Here is a 20,797-nt window from a genome sequence, read left to right as displayed (position 1 = left end):
GGGGGAGTTTGGGAGGAGAAGGAGGAAAGGGCGGCAGTGTGCGCTCCGCGGGGGCGCAGCGGGCGGCGCTGAGCGGGGCAGAGAGCGCCGGGCCGGGCGCGGCCCTGGAGGCGGACCGAGCCGCAGGAGGAGGGTCGTGCCGGTGCTGCGGGAGAGCTCCGGTAAGAAGGGGCTGTTTGTCTTAAAGTTAGTTACGGGGGGATTTTGCGTCTCAGTAAGAGGGTGCGGGAGTCCGGAACCGGGGCACCCACCTGCCCGCAGCCCGGCTGGTAAGCGCTGTACTCCGATGTCGTAGCCTCGTAACCTTCTCTCCAGAATCAACAGTTACACCAACTTAAAATAAGGTTTGGTAAGGGGAATCGGGGTTGCCGTGATGTTGGCATTTTTTCGTTTCCCAGTAAATCATTCAGAATGTTCATGTAACTGTGTTCAAATTTGCCAAGTGCACTTTTCTTTAATATGGAAAGAGGTTCTTTTTCCTTGTGAAGAAACAGAAAATAACAATAGGAAGAACTTGGCAGAACTTCTTTTTTTTTTTCTCGAAGAGAGACAGTAGCAGCTTGTCCCTTATTATTGGGTGAACAGATTTACTAATGCTTGAATAAGGCTTAGAAATAGAAGACCTCATGGGGGACTTGCACTGTGTCCCACATAAGGATCTGCTCCACTGAGCATCCTCTGACTCATTCCAAATGTCTAATCCGTAAACCAACCTGTTTTATTTTGAGATAGGCACGTTTCCTTAATAGTAGCCTTTTTGCATAAATCAATTTCCTTAGTAGTAATCCTTTTGCATTTGCTTATTTGTGAGAGAAACAGCTGAGGGGTAGAGATGGTAGATAAACTTGCTACTGATGTGGAGGTGATTAACAGGAAAGAGCTGCTTGCTTCTTTCCGCCAGAGAATTACAACAGTCAAGTGACACTGGGAGGCAGAAGATTGAAAACAAGTACAAGACAGTGGGTTTTTACACTACGCTCAAGTGAGCTGTAGTGTGTTACCCCTCCCCGCCCCCACACACTCCCTAGTGTCTGCGAGTCAGAAAGCTCATGTAGGTCCAAAAATGACTGGGTGAAAGAATTCAAAATTTCACAAGAAACAGACATTTTAATCTGTCTTTGAAAACTTCTAAGCTGTAAGGAAATGGATCTGGAAAGGACATATGGAGAAGATGTTAAAGAGTATTCATTCTTTACCCTGTTTCCAAGCATCAGCTCTTGACTACTATGAGACAACATCTTGGGCTGGATGGGCTCCATGGATATGATGTAGTTGTTCTTTCATGCACATAGCTTTTCTGAGATGATAATAGAAAGGGAAGTGAAATGCTACAACATTTGTACGACTGTGGTTTCTGGTTTTGTACATCTGATAGTGTTGGGTTTTGGCCCTGTTCCCACGTATTTTTCTGTATTCTGCCCAGCTGTAAAGGCATTGAAAGATTACCAACAAACCTGGCTAATGCATTTGACATCTGTGTAGTATAAATTAGTAATTCCTAGGGATTATAACTTTCTGAAAAGCAGTAATGGTGATAAGGAGTACATTCAAGTTTCAGTTGCTTGGGTTGGCACCTCTGTGTGTTATTACACTGGGTATTCAGACCCCCAAGAAAGGGATCCACACACTGAAAACTGCATGTGTACCAGGTTCTGTAAGTTTTGTGGTTCTTAACCTATACTATGCATGCTATTTTATGGTCTAATATGTGCAAATTATTCTAGTCAGTCAACAGGCTGGCTGTGACCATCCTATAAATGCCTTGCTGAGGGGCAGGAGACTGTATCTGAAATGAGTAGTCCAGGTAAGTTCAGAGGAATTAAGCTTAAAGCATTTACGTGGCAGTTACAGCTACAGAGTCATTAGGAATCATATGGTGACTCCAGCTTTTGAGGTCTTCCAAGAAATATTGATAAAGGAACTAAGAAATGTACCAGATGAGTCATAAAAAGCTCATTTCTGCAACATAAACAGCGGGGTGCTGAATCCAGCAAGGGAGTACATTTTGCGTAATTGTCAACAAGTCAAGCCTCATCAGGCTCTCCCTGAAACACTCGAGGAAGGCTTCTCCAGGGTTTGCAGTGTGATCAGGCACGAGGCAGAGATTGCTCTGCTTTTAGTACAAAGACTAAAAGAAGAAAGAAAGAAAGAGGAGGTCTTTAATTGCCCCAACCCAGATAAAGGCAGGTGGTGGGGTAGATACCAGCCTGTCAGAGATCCACCCATCCTCCTGCAACAGGCTCTGTTGTATTATCCAACTGCTGCATGGCTTGTCTGGCGGGTCAGGTAGCTAGCCCATGGCCTGTGCAGGATTCCCTGGTGCCAATCAAGGACCTTTTCCTTTTGAATTGACTGTGCAGTGCCTCTGGCCTGTGTGTGTTTTTGTGGTGCGTTGTTTGCTGGGGGAGGTCTTTCTTCATGCTTGATTTCCAGGCAGGGACAAATCAGCATCCTAAATCTTACTCAAAAGATGCATAGCTGTCTGCTGACCTCTTTCAGTTTTGCGTGTGCTGGGAGCTTTTGTCTCACAGAAAATGTCCCATTTTCTTGATTTTTTTAAAAATCAATTTATAACACATTATATAATCGACCATGGTACCCTCCCATCATACAGAAAAGAGGTAAAGTTGACCCAGCTGCTGTCTTGCCACATTGCATCTTATACAGACAGAGAGTGACAATATTAAGTATTAATATTCCATATTAAGGAATCTGGATACCATTACTTCTGTATAATTTTGCAATGCTGAGGACAATGAGCTAAGGCAGGACTGGAGGGGCCCTTGAATCTGTGACACACAGAGCCCTGTTGGGGCTTATGACACTCAGGCTTGTGACACTTCAGTGACAAAAGTGCAGTTTATAATTCTGTATCATCTGGCAGACTGGTGATGAAGAGGAGGCTGGTGTTTGTATTTTGGTCAAAATGTGGATGGAGAGGAGGACAATGCTACATATGCCTTACGAATACTGCTGCAGTGCTTTCCTTGAGGGAAAATACCATGATAGTTGTTTGTGGTATATACAAATAGTACAGTGTTTAGTTCCTCAAATTTCTTTGTAAGCATCACACAGAGAAAAGTTAGGTATAATAGCCCAGAAATTTATTTCTTGCCAGGGAGACTTTGTATACCATACAAAGTACTTATGTATAGGTGAACTTGCAATGCAAGCCATCATATCTAAGGAGAATTTCAGGAAGTATCATGAGGACTGTGAATCTCATAACAGTAGCCCAAACTTCTGGCCTTAGCTTAGTGTCAGAGCTATTTTATTTGTGGAGGGAGCAAGGCCTCTGACACCTGGAGTCTTGGTACCTGAAGTATTATGTGCATCTCAGACTTGCTGAGGCTTTTGACAGACTCCTCGTGTCCCAGTGCTTTTCTGCCTCTCCCTAAGTCCTCTTTACTCTGCTGGAGAAGGAAATTAGGTTGCTTTGATGTGATCTGTTCTTTTTATGGTGTTCCTTTCTCCCTGCCTTCTTGGTGCTTAGAAATGCTATGTGAGTAAACAAGAATAAATGCTTCTTATACAGATAATGCCTTCCACAGCTTAATAACAATAAAATCTTCCCAACTAACCAGCTAAAAAGCAGAGGCTTATTAGTTCAGACCTGTAGCCATAGCCACCCCTGGGACTTAACATACCAAGCCTCCATGTTCACTATTTTTCAGCTAACATTTTACATTTTCTTTTTTAATTTGTGCAAGAAATAATGCCTTCCCTACTACTTCTGTATGTCCGACTTCATACGCATGTGAAGCACTGATACTGGTGGAGGCTGCGGGCAGTGGCAGGATGGAGCAGGCACTAGGACTTGGTTTGCCCACTGAGCTGGCAGTACCCATATTGATCTCCTGGGACAGAGCATCCTAAAGAGGGGAAGAGGCCGCAGCAAAGTCCAGGAGGTAGGTCTGCAGCTTTCTCTGATGAGATCTTACTGACGAGACAAGCTGTGACTTTGCGGGGTGAAATGACTTAAGGAGGGTGGTTTACAGTGGGGCTTGGCAGAGAAGAGTCTGCAGGCAGCTTGGTGGTGGGGTGAAGGAAATGGAGAAATATTTTCAGCTGTTAATAGGAGCTTTTCTGCGGTGTCATGCAATTTCTCCTGTTTCCCTGTCTAACAGGAAATTTCCACCCTCTTTTATAGTGCTTCTCCTTGCCAATGAACACAAATACTGTCCCTTTGGGTTTAATTTTTATGTTATTCTATAGTTTAAAGGTTAACCCTCTCTCCACTGTAGTACTATTGCTTTAAACTCCCATATGAGGTGGGAAAAAGCTGTTAAACTCTAGATTGCCACAAATTAGAAGGGACTAAACTCTATTTGTTGGAGTATGTATTTGTTAGTGGGATTTTGTTTATTTGCTTTCTTGACTCCTGCCTTTATAGTACATGATGTGCTTGGCAAGCATGGATACCCCCATGTCACAAAGTCAGAGAATTGAAATTCTCAATGTATAAGCATCAGACTTGGGAATTTTGATGACTGACATCTCTGTGCCTTCTGAACACTTTCTTGCTTTAAGAGGGCTGCAAATCCTCTGCCTGGCATCACACAGTAGTAGGAGATGTTGAGGGATTTGCTGAGAGACTTTTCAGGCCTCCAGTAAAAGAGCTTTTGTGAAAAGTTTCTGTAAAGCAGTTCAGATTAGTTGGGGTTGCAGAGGAATTATATTCTCTCTTGTGCTGCTTGCATGACCCTGCAGAAGTTGCTTACCTCTTTTCCTGGCCAAAGAGCTGAGACATTGACTTTCCTTACCCTGACATATCTCTGGGACACGAACATGCTGAAATTGATGTAAGATATTTTACTGAAACTGTGAGGATTGCCACTGGAGGCAGCCAGAAAGGAGAATCCAGCCTTTTCTAAAGAGCGTACAGAGAGCTGGAGCTGAGTGGCAAACAGACAAGCAAAGCAACTTACTGTCTGCACAGGAAGTTCTGCTGGGAAATGCAGATCCTGTGCAAGAGACAATGCCCTGGGACAAGGTTGTGTGATATCCATAACTGCCAGATCTTTGCTGTGTTTCCCAGATATGTGGCAAGAACATGTCTTTCTGCTTCCAGAAGCAAAAACCACACTGTGCTAAACTGTAGTAATTTCTTACTGTTTTTCATGGGGATACTCTGCTGTTTTAAGTCTTCACGGTCTTAAAATTGGAAGGTTTATAATCTAATTACTTCTAAAAGTAATGACATATTTTTTCACATCTTGCAATTAAGTGTTTAAGTAATTGAAGTTACTTAGCTCTTTAGTTGTCCGTCATTCAGAGAAAATGTAAGTGAAAAGTAAGTAATCTAACTTACTCAAGCAGGCAAGCCAAAACAAGGGGGTGAGATGTGCAGAATAAGGCTGGCGCTAAGTGTAGCTGTGTTGGAGGGGCACAGGCAGAGGCTCCAGTGCAGAGCAAGTGGGTGGAAACTCAGACAAACTTGATAGAATCAACTGATTGAGATTTAATGACAATAAAATGTATACTCCCACAGAAATCCCATGATCTCTATCAATAGATAATTTTGCAATGAAAAAAATAGCCCATAGTAAATTAACTTTTCCAGTTTGCAGCATTGAATAGTTAAGAAGTGATAAAATTTCAATTCAGACAGATAGTTTACAAAAAAATAAAATAAACAGCTTAGGAAAGCCCACGATTACTTTTCTTGAACATCCTCCCCTCTGTCTTTCCCACAGACCTATCAAGGCCCAGACTTGATTTGTACAGAACACAGGGGAAGCCAGGAGGAGCTAACTAAATTTTTGCACAGGGTTAGTCATGCAAACCACCGAGTTTGCATTGCTGTGTGAGCCAGGTGTGTTTTAAACAAACAGAGATATTTTATCAGGGGGAGCTTTCCTGAAGTGTTTTTACTTTGAGGAGAGGGAATTGTTCCCTCTTTAAGTTCCTGCTTTATGTAGTAATGGTGTTGGCTGCTGAAATACACTGCGACCTGGTTTCCAAGGAAGGGTGTACACACTGGTTTTGTTTCAGATGTATTTGAGTGATGGGGGTGTAACAGGTTAAAGAAATCTCTTGTTCTGCTATTCTGTTTTTTGTTGTTGTTGTTAATGCTACCTACATGAAAGTACTTACCCTTTTCAATCCCTCTCTCCATTCTTCTTTTTTTGTAATTTTCCAACCTCTATTCTGCTGCTCCTGCTCTTCTCAGCACACATTCCTTTTTTTTTAATCTAGGTGACAGCAAGGACTTTGATTCATATGCAGAGGGGTTTCTTCACGCAAGAAACAATCACTTGTTGGGGTGAAAGCACTTGTATTCCCCTAAACTCTTCCCCCTCTTTTGTCTCCTTCCACAGACTTGCACTCAAACTTGACCTTTTCACTTCACTCTTGCTCTGTGGCAAGCACAGAAGCAGGTGCCTCACAATGCTTTCACAGTGGGCACCATGTATTTCAGATCCACTGAGGAGAGAGCACTGCCTGCTTGCAGGCTGAGGTTTCCAAGAATCCCTATTCTAGTAGCAGTCAACATGTCTTGTCAGTCTATGCTCTGGGTAAAGCAGTCCCAGGCAGATGTGACAAAGGACAAGAGGTGGTTCCCACCAGCTGGCTGTCTTGCCTGGCACCAAAAGTAATTTGTGGCATCTGTAGAAGGTCAGAGACCTCTTTGATCAGTATTGCTTAAGTAGAACAGAAGTATTATAAATGTGGTAATGCTGTGCATTAGTAGAGATCCTGGCTTTTGTTTTCTGTAACTCAGTGTAGCTGAGTAGTTGAGACTGGATTTTTGCTTGCCTACTGAGCAGGTCCTTCAGGAAGGACTGGCAAGGACAGAGCAGGGAGAGGGGCAGTGGATGTTAATATATACCTTGTTTTCCTCAGGAAAGTTGTGATGCATTGGTTATTGCAGGCAGACAGGTTACAGACCTCCTCAGGTAGTCCTGCCTGCATGCCTGCTGCTAAGCCAGTTGCTTCCAACACCAAAGGAATGCCTTTCCCTATCCATGGTGTCAGCTCTCTTTGAGCAGAGATCCCTTCTTTTTTCCTGAAAAAAACCCCAACCTTCAAAGCAGGAGTTTTATCCTTCTACCTGGAGGTACATCTGATATCTTAGCTTCCTGTGATGGACCTGGATGGTTCATAATGGCTCCAACCTGCACGCGATGTCCAGGGAGCTTGTGGGCATTGTAGATTCACCTGGAAGCTTCTACTTTTAATCACTGAAGCACTTGAGTTTAATGCAGCACAGTCTGTATTGGAAAAGACAATGAGGAAAGGGAATGGAATGCTGGGGAGTTGAAAAATTCTGTATTTTCTCAAACAAGGTAGTTCAGATGTGCTAATTCAATGTGCTCTGAATATAAACTGGACAAACTGGGAACACCTCTGCTCTGTGTGGACAGCAGATGAGACTTGCCATGCTGAGCAAGAGGAATGTGAGAGTTGGTAATTTGTTCCTGCTATGGGTGAAGGGAGGTGTAGACTTCTCTGCAAGAATGAAGTTGGCATCACAAAGTTGCACAGACTGTGAGTCTGGGTGCATTGAGGTTGTGGAAAAAGCAAAAATAATAGTGTGAGGAACTGCAGTAATGCCCTGGTCTCTCACAGGAACCAGGTCTCCATAATATTATTAAAGTCTTTCTAAAGTAAAAACTCATCTTCAGAGACACAGTGTGAGCCCAAAGCCTGCCAGTTTCTTTGTGCCAATGAAGGTAACCTGTCCATTCCTCCGAGCTCTCAAATACCTCTTTAAACATTTACAGAGGGATGTACTCAAAGAAGTACTGCTGTGACGCTGGTGTATATGAACCATTGGAGGTCAGCCAGAGCGGGATCTTGGTTCCCTGAGCTAACTCAGACTTGTGCTGGCCAGAGCAGCTTCCTGGCTTTTCTTTGTTGCATCTGAGTACCACTCTGGGATGGAGGAGCTGCTGGGGTGTTCCTGGCAGAGGATCAGGGTTATGTGTGATACTGCTACCCCTGGAATTCCTCACATTAGGGGTGCAACAAGGCTATGCCATTGCAAGCAGGGTTGGCAGAGCTGGCACTTATGGTGCAAAAGCTGGGCTTTTTCCTTGCTTCTCTTTGCTGTTCCAGGGATGCTTTGTGCAGCCCATCTCACAGTTCCTGTTTTGGGATGAATTGTTGATCCTTTGCAGTTCCTGGTATCTTGCCACCGGCTGCAGATTGCATCAGAGGCTTAGTCTGGGCAAGGTACATAGTAGAGCAATGCTCTGCTATGCTCACATGCATAGTAGAGCAACTACGTTGCAGAACAGGTTGTCTGCTGTTTTTTTTTTTTCAAGGCCAAATCTAGAAGTAGTCAGGGTTGATTCACCACATTAAGTTCTGCTTCCTAACATTAAGTATGACTAGATGTTATGTGACAACCTCAAGCAGTCTAGTGGAAATGTTCCTACCCGTGGTGGGGGATTTGGACTAGAGGACATTTAAAAGTCCCCTTGCAAGCCATGTATTTCCATGTTTCTATAATTCTATGAAACAACATATGATGGTGTACAGTTTCTCAGTAGGAGTGGTAGTTTAAACATGATTTTACCCTGAAGGAATGGAGGTATATTTTGTAAAAAATGTTAGTCCCAATGAATTAATATATGTGCTCCCACGTGGTTCTTCAATTTTGACAACCGCATCTCATAATGTAGAGTTTTACCTGACTGCTCTATTCTTCTTCCAATTAAAAACAACAGCAGTTCCTGTTTTTTTTCCTGTGTGTTTATGGGGAGGTGGATAAGGCTTCTCTCCCCTTTCTGTATCTGTGGTCTGCTTCCCTCCATGGAAAAGTTGCTGCGCTGGTATGAGGTGTCCAACGCTACCTTCAAATGCAGTTCCCCAGTGGGCCCACAAGAATTTCTTTGCATAGCACTGAGATGATGCACAGTTAATAAGGTTCACTTTTCACTAATTTGGTAAATACAGGGAAAATTCTGTTGGGCACACTCAAAACCAACTTAAACCTTGCCTACACTGGTTGGTATTGTTTCCACAGCATCTTAGATATTCAATGTTATGGAACTATTAATAATAAAAACTAAATTATAGAGGAATCAGAAGCTTCAATTTTGCAATTACCTTGCTACCTGATATGTGATAGTGCACAGTGCCCTTAGCCAGAGTATTTAGATCAGAATGCAGAAAAGGTTGCAGAGCACTCAGGTGAAACAGCAGAATATTTTTTCAGGCAGGCAGATCATCACTCCCTCTTAGGGTCTGCCTTGGAGGCCAGAAGTCCCACTGATGCTTTTACAAATTTTTAGAGAAAAGAACATTTTTTTTAGTTATTAAAAGATACAAATGAAGAAACAAACTTTGTTCTAATTTATCCTAATTTTGATGAAAATACCCTAATCTGTAAAACAACCCAAAAGGTGGATTGTTGCCCTCTGTAATACTTCATTCTCATCCAAAATGGACTTTCTTTTAGAACTCAGTTCAGTTCAAACAGAAAACACCGAAACAGAAACAGTATTTCTATTGAGTTTGTGAGACATACATTGACTTGAGGCAATGTGCATGTGTTTTGGGGGTGCCAATCAAATGCAAAATCGTTCAGTTATTCACATGGTTCAGAGAGCAGCATGTTCAGGGTTTTCCAGCCTGGTTGCGTCTGATGTTAGCAGCACACCTTACCCTTGCCTAACATTTTTAAACTTCATTATCACAGAAGACCCACTTAGAGCCTTGCTGTCAATCAGAAGAGTTGCAATTAATGCCTGAGGTTCATGACTGAAAGCTTTTAGCTGGGTCACTTCCCAGCTACCACATTCCTGAAGTCAGAGTCCTCCCACATGAAGCCTGAGGACCTGGAGAGAGGATTTCCTCCCTTTCCAGACAACTTCACCCATTTTCATTTTGGGGTTGAATCTTGAGCAGTGGGCATGGCTTTATGAATTCAGAAACATTTAACACAGTAGCCCTTGCAGGTGAGGTTATGATCTTCGTGAGGCTGAGCTGTTGTTGGTCTCGAGGGATGGATGCTTTACCTTCATCCATCTTCTCTGAGTGTGAGCAACAGTTGTGAAGGGAGAGACAATTCCTCGACTTTAATCTTTTTTTTTCATTACTAGTGCTAGTGATAAGGAAGATGCAGATTTTTTGACGTAATAAACTGATAATGGATCTGTTAATCAGATACAAGCGCATGTGTTTGTTTTTGGCCAACATGGAGAGGGTAAAATCTGTGAGGTTTATTAACGGCATGGTGCAGAGGCAGGAGAAGAGGATTTCCCTGGGAGCCCATGTTCGTGAAGGGGCCAGTGGAAGGCCTTGGAAGCTCCCTGGAAGCCAGGGGAATCTGGATAGAAGTCTTACACTGTGTGAAGACTTGGGGCTCCTGCTCTCCTCAAGTCCTGGAACAAGCAAATGTACCTCAGGAGTCTTCTCACATGTAGAAAAAACAAGTAACACATTTTACAGAACAAAGCCAGATGTCAATGCCAAGCTCATAGTATAAGATCATAATATAAAATCTTGATACAAAAGATGGAACCTTGCATGTGTATTCTATGGCATCACCTAAGGAACAAGTTTTTGTGGACAAGATAAGCAGAGTTAGCATCTGGTCAGTGCTACCCAGTGTAGGTGCTTTGGACAGCAGTAGGTTGCTGTTCTCATCTGCCTTGTTAATTCATTCTGTGCTCCTCTGGAGAGCACGGTGTGTATGGTACAGTACAGCTCCATGTCTGAGTAGGGCTTTGAGTCTGCATATGGTAAAAAATAAAGTTTTTCAGATGAGTCAAAACCTGATGAGGTGTGTGATGATCCCAAGAGATTTAATCCCTCTGTTTCCCACTGTTCATCAAGAAATCGCAGGTTTTGCTGAAATTACCCTTATACTGATAAATTATTTAGAAGGGAAACAAAGGTGATGGAGGGTTCAGAAATGAGGAGTGACTGAGGAGCTGGAGTTTTTAGCCTGGAGAAGAGGAGCCTCAGGGGAGACCTTACTGCTGTCTACAACAACCTGAAAGAAGGTTGTGGCAAGATGGGGGTCAGCCTCTTCTCCCAGACAACGAGCACCAGGATGAGAAATGGCCTTAGGCTGTACCAGGAAAGGTTCATGTTGGATATGAGGAAGAATTCCTTCATGGCAAGAGGGATGACCCTGATAACTCCAGTGCCTGGTTAAATTGTGGAGAAGATTATTCTGGGAGTTATTGAAAAACCCCTGAAAGAAAATGCAGTCACTGGTCATAGCCAGCATGGCATCATGAGGGGAGGGTCCTGCTTGACAAACTAATTCCCTTTTATGACAAGGCAGCTCACCTTGTTGATGATGTGGTCTTTTTTGATTTCAGTAAAGCTTCTAATGCTGTCTCTCACAGGATCCTTCTGGATATTTCATGTGGTGGGTGAACAGCTGGCTGATGGGTCAGACACAAAGGGTTAAGCGCATGGGGTGACATCAGGCTGGTGACATGTCACCTGTGGGGTTCCACAGTGCTCCATCTTAGGGCCAGCGCTCCTCATCATCTTCACTAATGACTTGGATATGGAACCCAAGACAAACTCAAAGATGTAAAGTGGGACACTAAACTGGGAGGAGCTGTTGAAGGCAGAGAGGCCCTGCAGAGACATCTCAACTAATTAGAGGGCTAGGCAATCACGAATCATATGAAGTTTAACAAAAGCAGGTGCTGGATTCTGCAGCTGTGGATGGGGCAACCTTGGATGTGCAGGCAGACTGGGAAATGAGATTCTGGAAAGCAGTGCCACAGAGAGGGACCACTGGGTCCTGGCTGATGGCAAGTTGACCATGGTCAGCAGTGCCCTGGCAGCCAGGAGGGCCACCCGTGTCCTGGGGACATCAGGGACAGCATGGCCAGCCAGGCAAGGGAGGGGATTGTCCTGCTGTGCTCTGAGCTGGGGCAGCCTCACCTCGAGTGCTGGGGCCAGCTCTGGGTGCCACAGTGTAAGAGAGATAAAAAACTGTTGGGGAGGAGGAGGGGTCACAAGGATGGTGAAGGATGTGGACAGGAAGCCATGTGAGCAGCAGCTGAGGTCCCCATGTCTATTAAGCCCAAAGGGGACTGAGGGGAGCTCTCACAGTGACCTACAGCTTCCTTGGGAAGGAAAGCAGATGGACAGGCACTGATTTCTTCTCAGTGGCAAGACCCGAGGGAGCAGTCTGAAGTTTTGTTGGGGGAAGTTTAAGTTAAGTATAAGGAGAAGGGTCTTCACCCAGAGGGTGTCTGGGCTCTGGAAGAAGCCCCCCAGGGAAAGGTCACAGAGCACCATCCTGGCGCAGTTCAGTACTCCCATGGTCCAGAGGTGGAGAATGCTCTCAGGCACATGATGTGACTCTTGGGGTATCCTGTGCTGGGACAGGAGTTGTAGTTCACTGATTCTTGTGGGCCCCTTCCAACTCAGGACATTCTAAGATTCTATGGCTTTGTTTGGTTTCATAGCAACAGAATGTTTGGCTCTGGGCAGAAGCTGGCCAGGGCTGACACAGATAGAGAGGTTAGGGAGAAGTTTGGAATGTGTTGGATTTTTCCCCTCCTTTTTCTTTGTCCAGACTTGCCTTTTTTGAAGGAGAGAATAAGAGAAGATTCACTCCTTGATTTAGGCAATCCCTGTTCAGGCAGGGGTGATAGGTGTTGTCCTTGCTAGCCAGGGGGACGCTGGGCAGAGGCATGCGGTGGGCTTCACAGAAAGGCCACCCACATAGGTCTTCTCCCTCCAAAGAAAAAAGCCAGGACATGTTACCTGTTTCCCCCTCTACAGAGCTTTTTTTTTTTTTTTTTCATATGACTGAAAACCTGCCTTTGGTTAGGAGCAGTTTTTAAAAGTGATTTTTTTCCAGGATCACAGATACATAAAGAAGGTAGGTAAAGGGGAAACCCAGATTGGACATTGGACTGGGATTAATTTGAAGAAGAGATGAACTAAAGCACCTGCTTGCTGTGGGGGAATGTGGGATTTTTGCCTTCATAGGGATATGAATGTCTCACTTCATTTTGAGGATGATGAGGCGCTGCAACAGGTTGCCCAGAGAAGCTGTGGATTCCCTATCCCCGGAGTTATTCAAGCCTAGGAGAAGGTCCCCTGCTCATGGCAGGGATTTTGGAATGAGATTATCTTTAAGGTCCCTTCCAACTCAAACTATTCAATGATTCTGAGATCTGTTCTTTTCTCTTTCTTTGTTAGCATACCTGGAGGCTCTTTCTAAAACCTGCAGAGAGTTGCTGAGCTTTGGTTTCTGTGAAATAGGTATGTGTTGGCTGACCCTGGTCTGTACATGGCAACCCCCAGGAGATAACATTTCCTTCTTTCTGTTGCCCTCAAATAGAAATATTAAGGACAAAGATGCATAGGTAAAAGCAAAGTCAAGGGAGAAGAGACAAATGAAAAAGCCCTTGATAAGCTGCAATTTGAATGTAGCTACAGCTTGCAAGACCTGACATCAAAGGGAATGCTAAAGATGCCCAAGTTAGTCTTGCAATATATTTGAATGCACATCTCAGTATTTCATTTTACATACATGTGTGAGATGTTCAGGCATCCAAGCCACATCTGCTGCCCCCACCATTTTATTGGTTCTAGAAGCACTCTGAAAAGTTTCTATTCAAAAGAAACAGTGGGAGCTGTTCAATTTAAAAACAAAGTGGAGTTTCGTTTAAGCTAAGTAGAACTAAGTTTACTGCTGCACTTGTTATGTGGTTCTGGTCTAATTTCGATTTGGGGAACAGTGCTGATTACACTCAGCCAGTAAAGCAAAGATATGTGGAAGAGGATCTCTGTGTTCAGCTTTTATTGTGGTAGTGACTCAGTTGTTAATGGGCTACACAGGAATTTTTTTAAAATAACATGCTGTATAAAAAGGGGCCACATGTGTTTTTGTGGTCACATCCAAGGTTGTGTCGCACGGCAGAGAGCAGGACAGATGCACTATTCCTTACTACTGCACCCCTTTTGCCTTCAGAAGGGAACTTCCTTTATATGTTCATACCAGTGGATGAAAGTGCTATGTATTTATCCACCTCTGTCTTCATGGCAAGTTAGAAGTATTTTCCAGAAGGAATCTGAAGAGAGAAAGGAGACTTTGGGCTCGTCAGATCTTGTTGGCACAGGATAGGAAGAAAATTAATTTCCTCTTGAACATCTTTATGAGCCAGCTTCAGTGTTTGTGATAATAAGAATGCAGTGTTTGAATACTAAAACTTTCAGTTTCATGCTTTTTAAAAAAACCAATACTAATATCTACCATTAGGCACACATTCTTTGCAGACTTACTAGAGATCCCTTTGCTGCTCCCGTTAAATGCCTTGATATTACTCAGGAAAATAAATAATCTTTCCTACTCACATGGATGACAGTAATGTTTTTGCCAATCCAGGGTGTGCTGTACTTCAGTTTGTAGCTCATTAGAAATTTTAAAAAGATTTGGAAAAAGACCAGTGGGAATCTTGTTCTGATACTCTTATTTGACTGGAAATCATCTGGTTTATTGCCTTCACTTAGCTAATTCAGGGGAATGAAATTTTAAAATTATGATTAGGAAAAAACTAGAGATTACCAGTGGCCTTCCTAATAAGGTGGTATTTATGCTGTAGACAGACTGGTGTGCACATATCTTTCTTTGGGGTTGGAATGGTCTCTGATGACTTCAGAGATGATTTCTGATGGAAAGTAACATTATGTATTTTTTTCTTGCAGAATGAAGAGACACAAGTGGTCCTACAAATGTCCCTCACGAAGGAAGATCTTGATTCTGTGTGTTACTGGATGGCTGATTGCACTGCTGAAGCTCCTCCATGTCGAAAGACACTTTTTTCCCTCTAGAGGCATTTACTTAGTTGAGCACTTTTTGAGCACTTCTTCTTATGTTAGAAACAGATATTCATACCCTAGAAATGAGTTCCAGTATGATATTAATTGTTCATCTATATATGAACAAGATCCTCATGAAATTGGCAAGAGTTTAGAGATAAGAAGAAAAGAAATAGTTGATTTAGCTGATGAAGATGTTGTAGCAATGACAAGTGACTGTCATGTGTATCGTTCACTTAGGAAATACCAGCTAAAACCTGTTTCTCCAGAGGAGGAGAGTTTTCCGATTGCCTATTCTTTGGTTGTTCACAAAGATGCGGCAATGGTAGAAAGGCTCATACATTCATTGTACAGTCGTCAAAATATTTACTGTATCCATTATGATCAAAAAGCAGCAAAAAGCTTCAAATCTGCTTTGAACAATCTAGCTAAATGTTTCCCAAATATTTTCATTGCATCAAAATTGGAGACAGTGGACTACGCACATATTTCACGTCTGCAAGCAGATTTCAATTGTTTGTCTGATTTGATGGACTCTGCAGTTCCTTGGAAGTATGTTATCAATTTGTGTGGCCAAGATTTCCCTTTGAGATCAAATTTTGAACTGGTCGCTGAACTGAAGAAACTCGGTGGAGGAAACATGCTGGAAACTTCAAAGCCAAGCAGTAGCAAAAGAGAACGATTTACTTATCATTATGAACTTATGAAAGTGCCTTATGAGTACATGCAGATGCCTGTAAAAACCAACATTTCCAAGAATCCACCACCTCATGATATTGAGATATTTGTAGGCAGTGCCTATTTTGTTTTAAGCCGAGAATTTATTCAGTATACCCTTGAAAGCTCACTTGCAAAAGATTTTTTTGAGTGGTCGAGGGACACATACTCTCCAGATGAACATTTCTGGGCCACTCTTGTACGTGTCCCTGGGGTCCCTGGGGAAGTTCCAAGGTCATCCCAGGATGTAACAGACTTACAAAGCAAAACTCGTCTGGTGAAATGGAATTATCTTGAAGACTATTTGTATCCTCCATGCACTGGTACCCACCTTCGCAGTGTCTGCATCTATGGGGCTGGAGAATTAAGGTGGCTTCTGAATTACGGACACTGGTTTGCCAACAAGATTGACTCCAAAGTAGATCCTGTCCTGGTAAAGTGCTTGGCAGAAAAGGTGGCAGAACAACAGAAGGAGTGGGTACATTTGTCCTCTGATGAGCACTTTCTGCACTTAAGTTCTACGAATGCCTTGACATAGCAGTGCTGTGTTCTCTGCTGTCCCTGCTGTGTGCACAGCACCTGCAGTCCTGCTGCCTTGACCTGCTGCAGGATGGCAGTGAGGGAAAAGTCCTTTCTGGATAATGCCCGGGGCCCTGCAGAGTCAGGTGCCTGGCTAGTTATTTATGTAAAGGGATTTCTCGCTGATTAACTTTTTTGTCACATTAAACCTGTAATTATACTTCAGGGTGATCTTGAGATGGTGAAGTTTGCTTTTGGAGGCTCTTGTGCTCTCTATCCCAATGGAGTATTTCAGAAATGTATTTTACTTCAAGTGTGTTTGTATCTTTTATGAGAAACTCCAGCACTTCTGTCTGCCTCTCCTCCTTTCCTTCACTTTTGCTTTTATTAAAGGAATAAAGGGAAGACCTCTGTATCTGCTACCTCAGGAAAACTGCAAGTGCCCATCTCACAGAAAAAACCAAGAGATCAGCAGGAACACCAAATGAGCCATGTGACCCCACCTGAAGTTCCACACTTCTCGTCTGTGGGAGCTGCATAGATCTTTGCAGTGTGAATATGACTGGATGATATAAGGGAAAGAAGATCCCTGTATACTGCATTGTGTGTACCATTATTCTCTTCTCCCAGCTAACCTGGGTTGTTGCTGTTCCTTCTACAAAGTGTGTGATCAGGTGCTGTGCCAGCACTGTTGGTTTCACAAGCAGTGAAAGTTGGTTGAAATAGTTGTGCCCTGTTGAGTGCACAGTTGTGTGTTCTCCAGAGGCAGGATACATGCCTGCCCTAAGGGCAGTCTCTGCAGCCATGTGGGGGAGGTATTCGTGCCAAAAGAGGTCAATCTTCATTTCTGTCTGCCTCTAGGAATACCTTTATGTGAAATCCCAGTCCTCTTGAGGCAGTATCCCTACACACAGAGCTGTTTCCAGTTGGTGTTCAGCAGTGTGGTGCTTTGTTGAATGTTGAGCACACAAAGTTGAGCAGTAATCATAAGAACAGCCATATTACAGAAAGGAAGACCCTGCATTAAGTGGTTTCTGTGCAAGTGTCGTGGCTGTGCACTCCCATGATCCCAGGCTGACAGGTGCCTGAATTGGCCCTGGTTCAGCTGTGGAGCAAGAGTTCTCCCACAGCCCCTGCTTGCCATGGCCCTGCCAGGCCTCCCAGCTGTGGAGTGGCTCAGGAGCCTCCTCACAGCTGGGCTTCACACACTCCAGCATGAGGGAAGTGTTTGCAAGTGCAGTGGTCTCTGCAGAAACTTGTGCAACTCAGAAATGCCACTGGCATTTTGGGGGTTTCCCTGGAGTGCTGCTCTGCCACAAGTTCAGTTTTGGTGGTTCCAGTGGATCTCGGAGTTTAGCTTTCTCCGTGCCACCGTCTTCTTTCTAGCCATCTGTCTTTTATTAAGGGACCTTTCCCCATGAGTGACTTTGGGATATGTGTATCTGGTCTTACTGATCTACAGATTGCTGTAGTAATGACCATATCTCATATCAATGAGAAATCTTTGTTCCTTATTTGTGCTGAAAGAACCAAGCTGCTTTTTAGTCTCAGATTTTGTTTATAGATTTAGTGACAGTGAAGTAATTCATGGCTCAGGACTGGTTTGAGAGTCAGGATTCTCAGGCATTTTTCCACATTTGTGACAATGATTTTCAGTAAGTTCTCAGACAAGCCACCTGAGTTTTCTGTTTCAGCTATTCCCATTGTGAAATGGGAGCCATAATCTTCTATTGTCTTGCTAAGCACTTTGAAACCTGTGGGTGTTGTGGGTTTGGTTGCACAATACTAGTTATTTAATATTAACTTATTTTGTGGATAATTTATTATCCACAAAACCGTTTATGGAGTCTGTGGCTGCACAGGTCAAGTATTTCTTAAATGTACTGTTTCTGAAATAAATGGGGATTATTTTTCAAGTCTGAGTTGCATACTTCAGTGACATGCCCTGTCTACCCACGGCTGTCCTGACTTGATGTAATTTATAAATACTTTGTAGAAAATTAAATATTGGTGGTATTTACGGATTCATGTATTAGTGCTTGCATATAAAATAGAGTCCTCAGTGGTAAAAAAGTTAGTGAAAGAGAATGTTAGGATCCCAGAGGGCCAAGCTACAGCCTTCTGTACATATAAATTGATGATATATTTGAAATTTTGTATTTATTTAAACTGGCTTTATGTATGTATGTACACATATACCCATTTTGGGTTTAATTGTAATTGTTTGATCTGCCATAGATTTATAAAAATAATCCACCAGCCCATTAAACTTCATTGAAGTGTGTGATTTTAATCAACATGCAACTTTGTGCTATTTTAACTGAATTGGCTGGAATGATGCCTGTCATTTAACGAGTTTGGAAGAAGGCACCTCGTTCTTCCAAGGTGGTGGAGAAGTGGGGGCGGATGTGGCACGGTGTGAGGCAGCATCAGCCACCGGTTTGCTACATGAGGAACTGGGCAGTGTACAGACATAGCTGCAACTTTATGAAGTGCTGATTTTCCAATGAATTCTAGATGTTTCTGCTGTTCTGAAAGCAGCTTTAAAGGCTATTCAAGGTTGTAGAAAGGCAGTTCACAAAAATCAGTCATTGGATTGGTGAGGCTGCAAGATCCTCTAGTCCAGCCTCTTGCTTGCAACAGGATCAACACTGAATTTGGACTGGTTTTCTTGGATTTTCCTGGGACTTTTGCGGATCTCTAAGGAAGGAGGAATATTTTCCATTGTTTCCAAAGAAAAGAACAGTCAAAATATAAGTGTCTTAACTTTTGAATAGTATTCTCTCTGGTTTTTGGCTTTGCATTCAGCAGTGTTGCCACACTGATGCCTGGATCACAGTTAAGTAATTAGACTACAGAGGTGGGTAACATCCTCATCATCACTGCTCTTTACATGGGTCTGTCTGCCATTGCTGGCCCCAAGACATGATACACAACCTTTCTGTGAGGAAAATGGCTGAACCTAGTTTATGGCAAAACAAAAGGTTTTATTTCGGCTGAAACTTAGATTATAGGCACTTATTCTCACATGGTTTGTTGGGGGTCTCTTTGTGGTTTTCTTTGTATGTTTGTTGGTTTGGTTTTATTTTCCTTAGTAAAACTTAGATTTCCTTTTTCTTTTTTCCTCTTCATTCTTCTCCTCACTTCTGAGAAATTCCCCTTGTAATTAATTTCACAATTTTGAAGTATGCATACATTTGCACATATTGGTTTCTTCTTTATTTGTTCTGCTGAAGAAGCACTATGCTGGCTGTCTTCCACCCATCCTGCCCTGTGCTTGTCATGTGGAGAATCTGGACTATCAGGTGACCAAGTTTTCCCATTCAGGAAGGATGCATAAGCAGAGCAATAGTGCTGCTCCCAGCTGTCAGCACTGGTGTACGTGTCCAGCCCACCATTTTATTGGTGTCTGAAAATGCAGAAATGCTGAATGCATTCCAACACAGACAAATTAAGTAAGGAAGAAAAGGAAATAATGAGCTTTAGTGAAAGAGATGCACAGCCAACATTTGTACTACTTGTCTTGTTAATGAATTTATAAGGCTAGACATGTAATCCGGAGGATAATACATACCAACATAAATGCCTCACTATGGGAATAAAAGGATGTGATAGGAAAGACTAGGAATTAGACTCTAATCTGTAATTGTAATTAAAACAGACTTGGCCTGTTGACTATTTCTATGCCTACAGTGTCATTACTGTGGCATTTAAATCAGAATGTATAAACATAAGAAAACCAGTATTTGGGCAGCAAATGTGGAGTATATGTGGTGCACTAATGTGTGTTTACAGTGTGACCTTGAGTTTTATTTCAGGTATAATATCTGTTTTAACTCGATGTTTTTACAGAACCTGGGTTGTTCTTGGTGATGATAATTTCCAGTCATGGAAGTGATTCTGCAGAACAATGTGATCTGTTACTGACATGCAGTGAATCTGTACTGGAAATACCCCAGTGCTGTTTAGTATTTCAAGCCAACAGTTACACACTCTATCCTGCTCCTGTTTCTTCAGAGCTACATAACTCTTTCATTTTCTATGGCTAAAGGATACTCATCTTTATAATACCAGTCTGTTTTGGAAAACAGAGAAAGCAAAAACCACAAACCTTTGTATGAGGCATTTTTGCAATTAGGAAAGCCTATGGCAAGTTTTTGATAGCAGGAGGAGGGTGGGGGTGGATTCTGTGAGAAAATGCCAGGAACTTCCCAACATATCTGACAGAGCCTGTGCCAGCCAGCTCCAAGATGGACTTCCTGCTGGACAAGGCTGATGATGACAGCACCTCTGGGATAACGTATTTAATAAAGGGAAAAAGCCATACCAAGCAACAGCAGCTACAGCTAGAGAAGAGAGGATTGAGGCAGTGCAGAAGGAGGGCAGGAGGTGCTGCACATGCTGGAGCTGAGATCCCCCTGCAGCCTGTGGTGCAGACCATGGTGAAGCAGCTGTGCCCCTGCAGCCCAAGGAGATCCAAGGTAGAGCAGAGCTCCACCTGCAGCCCCTTGAGGAGCCCACACTGGAACAAATGGATGCCCAAAGGTGGCTGAAAGCCCATGGGAATTCCACACTGGAGCTGGGTCCTGGCAGGACCTGTGGCCCCATGTAGGGAGGAGCTCCCACTAGAGCAGGTTTCCTGGCAGGATTTGTGATCCCATGAGGGTACCAGGCTAGAGCAGGCTGTGCCTGAAGAAGGTAGCACCATGAGGAAGGGCTGAGAGAAGGTGGGGTTTTTAAAGGTTTTTTTTTTTTAATTTCTCACTCCCCTAATCCTGATTGGTAAGAAATTTATTTTCCCCAA

The 20,797-nt window shown here is 43.2% G+C and overlaps 1 protein-coding gene across 1 annotated transcript; it reads left to right on the top strand.

Annotated features, from left to right (window-relative positions):
* Positions 1 to 14,644: 14,644 nt before the first annotated feature.
* GCNT4 (glucosaminyl (N-acetyl) transferase 4) lies at positions 14,645 to 16,012 on the top strand. Its single transcript, XM_058044303.1, has one exon. It carries the CDS (start codon positions 14,645 to 14,647, stop codon positions 16,010 to 16,012), a length of 1,368 nt encoding a protein of 455 aa, XP_057900286.1.
* The last annotated feature ends 4,785 nt before the right edge of the window (positions 16,013 to 20,797 follow it).

Source organism: Melospiza georgiana, chromosome Z (assembly GCF_028018845.1).
Source record: "Melospiza georgiana isolate bMelGeo1 chromosome Z, bMelGeo1.pri, whole genome shotgun sequence".
In the NCBI taxonomy this organism is placed as follows: Eukaryota; Metazoa; Chordata; class Aves; order Passeriformes; family Passerellidae; genus Melospiza; species Melospiza georgiana.
Note: the sequence above shows the minus strand (reverse complement) of the source record. Positions and strands in the feature narration are given on the sequence as shown.

Excerpts from the sequence above, each read along its gene's own strand:
- GCNT4 (XM_058044303.1), top strand. The coding sequence starts at position 14,645 with ATGAAGAGACACAAGTGGTCCTACAAATGTCCCTCACGAAGGAAGATC.